Below are 4915 nucleotides of genomic sequence, written 5' to 3'. Positions count from 1 at the left end.
TCGAACGAATTATGGTCGACATGTCTACGCCGCTGCGGCCTGGCTTGTACTACCGCCTGAGCGAGCGCCGCTGACCCTAAGTCTCACAACAGCCTCAATATTTGCGTCTTTTTTTAGTATCGAGTATCGTTAAAATACACGATACAGTAAAAATGTATTTTCGATACCGATACTCGGATGCTCTCATTTTTGGCACGAGATACCTAATACCGATACACAAAATGTATCGAAAGATTGTATCGAAGATACATGTATCTGCGATACTGCCCACCACTGTTATTTACATATACATTAAAACAACTGGCAGTTGATGTAGCCCAAATTTTTTTGTTCTCTGAATATCACATACATAATGTCATAGCTGTGTCACATAGCTCTGTTGCTACTTGTGTGCATATTTATTAAGGTATTCTTGTCCTCTAGGGGACATTTTCGATAGTCCTGATGGCTGTCATAGACAGCCGCTACAGGTTTGTCCTGATTGATGTTGGCGGTGAGGGACGACAAAGTGATTCTGGGGTGTTCAAGGCATCTCCAATATGCCACCACCTTGAAAGCGGCACCTTGGACACCCCAGGGTTGAAGAAACTGCCTGGAAGCGACCTTGTTACTCCACACGTGTTTATTGGGGATGACGCGTTCCAGCTGCGACCTGATTTTCTGAGGCCCTACCCAGGCCTCGGCCTGCCTACAGAAAATAGGGTCTTCAACCTACGGTTGAGCCGTGCCAGGTAATGCATATATTTTGCAAAGTTCTAGATATACAATTACTTTTACATGTTGCTTGTTAGCACTTTTACGGCGGCATAACAGTACCTCAGTTGTATGAGAGATAAACTGATGTTCTGAGGCTGGAACAACATAGAGGGGACAGATACAAACAAAGCCTCAAATTGCCTAAGAAATCAACGATGAAAGATGAAAGTCACTGAAAAGGTTAGCCAGCTGTAGGGATCGAACCCACATCTTCTGGATCTTGGTAGAGATCTTGGTAGATCTTGGTAGGATCTTGGTAGAGATCTTCCACATCTTGGTAGAGCCCTGGACCGGCAATCCAGAAGATGTGGGTTCGATCCCTACAGCTGGCTAACCTTTTCAGTGACTTTCATCTTTCATCGTTGATTTCTTAGGCAATTTGAGGCTTTGTTTGTATCTGTCCCCTCTATGTTGTTCCAGCCTCAGAACATCAGTTTATCTCTTGTTCAAGAGGTGCCGCTTGCGTCGATTTCCGTCGTATGAATGTGTGTATGAGTGAGCAAAAATGTAAGAGTGAAAGGAGGGTGAGTGAGAGTGAGTGGCTGGTTTGTCGTCCCTTCAGATGACGCACCCCGAAAGTCGCTGGAGAGGCGTGTTAGCTTAGCTCAATTGGTAGAGCCCTGGACCGGCAATCCAGAAGATGTGGGTTCGATCCCTACAGCTGGCTAACCTTTTCAGTGACTTTCATCTTTCAGTTGTATGGTTTTGTACTGTTTCATGTAGAATACTTATGCATATTTGTGTAGCATTTTGCAAGCCACACAGTTACTAGGACTGACACGAAAATGTGGGTAAATGTTAAGGGCATCTTCATTAATTTAGAAGAAGTGTTTTATGCATGAAACTGCATGTTATGGAAATGTTACACTAAAGTGTAACATGCCATGACAGACACGTGTGGGGTAATATAATTGTGGCCTACAAGTTGAACTGAGCAAGGAGCCAAAAAATCCACAAAGTAAGAAACGAAACAGAAAATAGCATAAGAACATGCAGACAAAACCACATGGTCATTTTTGTAGCTTGAAGAGGTGCTGCATCCACAGAAGTCTCGTTTTAAGTGTGTGAAGGACCTCCTAACAATATAATTATGTTTTATTTCCTTATGTTAATGTTTTCTGCTCTGTTCTGTTTTTTTTTTTTTTGTTGTCCTAGTTGTCTTTCTACAAACGTGTATGAGCTCAATATTCTTATACATGCCATTTACATTGCATGTAGGAACTGCGTTGAAAACGCATTCGGCATTCTCTGTGCACGGTGGAGGATCCTGTTGAGGACCATCAACTTAATACCAGAAAATGCAGATGGTGTTGTAAAGGCAGCTTGTGTGCTTCACAATTTCCTGAGCACTCACAACAATGACACTGTGGGCTATGGTGACAATCAGGATGTCTACAGCAACATTACTGAAGGAAGATGGCATCAGGAGCTGGAGGGTTGTTCAGTGTTGTCTTCTCTGCATCGCACCCATGCAAGAAACTTCAGCAGGGATGCCGCTGCAAGCTGGGAAGCATTTACTAAATACTTCTGTAGTCCAGCTGAGGAGTTGTCATGGCAGTGGGCAAGGGTACAACCACAATGAAGGGTAATTTCTTCATGTAAGATGTCCATTAGGATTGTCACCTCTCCGGATTTCACCCGAACAGTTATGGAATTGAAGTCTTGCTTTTTGTGTCTGGGTGAAGGTGAAATGCGTACAGTGGACAGGTGCAGCTCCCCATAGAGTGCATAGTTTGAGATAGCTCACACAGAACTGGGCACAATGTAAATGAAATTGACAGAACCAATAAAATGCAACGTTATGCATTATAGCTGGCCAAAAAGGGGTTTTGACAGGTCATCCCAGGTTATCCCAGATAAACATCAAAAATGGTTATTTCCACTGATGTGAACCTGCACTGAAAGTTTCACAGCCTGGAGGGTAATATAAGCAAAGAAAATAGGCACCGCAGATACCAAAGCGTATGTGCCTCTCTCATCACAGACCTCATTGGCGCCAGTGAGGTAGCGCACAAGAAGTCACGTGCTTACAGCTGCCCATAAAAATCCACACAACTCTGAGGTCTGTGACGTCTGCGCTTTGCTCGGGGGTGTGCTTGAGGGCTTGTATCTCACTAAGTACGGCACATAGAAGAATACCTTTTCCCCCTCTGTATTTAGCTGCAGTGCAATGTGTCCACGATGTAATGAACCACATCTATGAAGGTGTCTCAACCCCTTGAATGCTTATCTAGGCTTTCGGCGTGACCAGGCTGTCCTGGTTTTCTGTAGTCTCAGGTAACTAAAGCAACGTTTGGGTACATTAAAAAAAAAACTTTTGATACATCGTATTAATTCAAATGCAAAGCCCACTGCGTTGCCCCTCCCATGTCATTGGCTGATGGAGAAGGTGGCAACCCTAATGTACATATGAATAGTGACTCCTTTTGTTACATGAAAACAAACGTGAATGGTTATAGGCTGTGGATATGGCTGTGTTGTACTATATGTTTTGTATATTACTATTGTATAAATTTTGTGTGTTGTGGGGGTTGTTCTACAAACGTCGCCTGATGAATTATTCGTGAATAGGCGCTGCTGTTGAAATCCTTTTCCATAGAAAGCTCTCAGTTTAAACTGTTGCTAATCTCCCTTTTTGTCGTGTGTCATCAACTGCATCTTTCAAAGTATACCCAGTCTACTGTATATGAAGTTCATCAGTAATGTTAGAATGGTTATTCATTATTGTCAAATGGTAAAACAAGATATTGTTGTACAACAGTTAGAAATGTTTATTGCGAAGTCATTTCTTCATGGAGAAACTCGAGCAGTTAGCATGTTAAGCTATATAATGTTATCGCCAGCAGCAACGCATGGCCTCTGCAATCAATTTCCCGAAACTGTCATATTAGTCTGGCTTGTCCTGAAGCTGTGCATCGATTATCTTAAGCTCATAATCAATTCTTTCATTCGCACCTGATTTCTTGCTTTGTTTCCGTTTCAGTGCCCTTGCACATAGAAGCCTGATGGACATCCTATTGGAAGGCATAACTTGACAACTAATTACCTAAAATTTATGAATTAGCTTATGTTTTGGGGGAATTACAACATAGTACAGTTTTAGGTGAACCCAGTAATTGCATGTGCTTTCCCACAGGATTTCCACCTGCAAAAATAGCATCAGCGCTGCCGCGTACAGCTTTTTTCTATCTGTACAGGAGGAAAATTACAGAGTATATGTACATATTCCTATACCATATACATACACAGTGCTCTAGATATGTTGCATAGGTGACCAGCAGCTCGAACCTTTTTTTCGAACACATAGCGGTAATATTCTCCACTTATTGTGATGCATCATTGACTGTGTATTTGGAATACACCCACTATGCTGTATACATTGTTGATACTGTATCATGTTGTACATTTTTGTCTACTTGTGAAATAACATGCGGTTGTACAGCACATACTACTATTTATTGCCTGCTCATTTCTTCATACCTGTGGAGAACGTCCAACAATTCAATTTTTAAACCATGCAAATACTCGCGTCGGCAGCGTCGCGCACCTTCTGCAATTATGTTTCCGAGGCTGTCATGTTCGTCGGGCCTTTGCTGCAGCTGCTGATCAATGAGACGCAGTTCAGCATCAAGCCTTTCATGGTTGTTTCAGTTCCTGGTACATTTTCTTCTTGGTTGGGAGGATAAAGGTTGGCAAAGTGGAGTGACAGGCTGGGTCTCACAGGGTCGTGTCGCATCATCTTCACATGGTATATGAGGAGAAGCAACTGGGGAAGGTGGGGCATGTGGTAACAAATGGGATATTGTAGGTGGTGATGTGCAGCTAGGAGTCAATCCCGAGAGGCAAACAGAACCTGTGTGTCCTGAACCTGTCACCATACTCTCAAGTAATGACTGTGCTGTCTCACTGCTATTAGATGCAGGCAGGGGACACATCTGTAAATTTCAAGATGTCCTGGATAGAAAGCATGATGTCAGCAGTCGAATAGCATCGATGTTATAGGTTTCGCAAACCAACACAGTCTGATCAAACAGGAGCTGCATGGATGACAGAATCATTTAATCCTTTAAATCACCATGATGCAGGAATGCTGTTTCTAACGATCCTTGAATACCAATACTAACAGTTACTCAGTCCGCATTGATCTTTTGCTCATTCG

At 42.7% G+C, this 4915-nt stretch overlaps 1 protein-coding gene across 1 annotated transcript; it reads left to right on the top strand.

Annotated features, from left to right (window-relative positions):
* The first annotated feature begins 444 nt into the window (after positions 1–444).
* On the top strand, positions 445–2338 carry LOC135371643 (uncharacterized). The gene is made up of 2 exons (XM_064605630.1): positions 445–731; positions 1975–2338. Exons 1-2 carry the CDS (start codon positions 445–447, stop codon positions 2336–2338), a joined length of 651 nt encoding a protein of 216 aa, XP_064461700.1.
* The last annotated feature ends 2577 nt before the right edge of the window (positions 2339–4915 follow it).

The sequence above is a fragment of the Ornithodoros turicata genome, unplaced genomic scaffold, assembly GCF_037126465.1.
Source record: "Ornithodoros turicata isolate Travis unplaced genomic scaffold, ASM3712646v1 Chromosome12, whole genome shotgun sequence".
In the NCBI taxonomy this organism is placed as follows: Eukaryota; Metazoa; Arthropoda; class Arachnida; order Ixodida; family Argasidae; genus Ornithodoros; species Ornithodoros turicata.
Note: the sequence above shows the minus strand (reverse complement) of the source record. Positions and strands in the feature narration are given on the sequence as shown.

Excerpts from the sequence above, each read along its gene's own strand:
- LOC135371643 (XM_064605630.1), top strand. The coding sequence starts at position 445 with ATGGCTGTCATAGACAGCCGCTACAGGTTTGTCCTGATTGATGTTGGC. Across the intron at positions 732-1,974 it reads CTACGGTTGAGCCGTGCCAG|GAACTGCGTTGAAAACGCAT; the intron begins GTAATGCATATA and ends CATTGCATGTAG.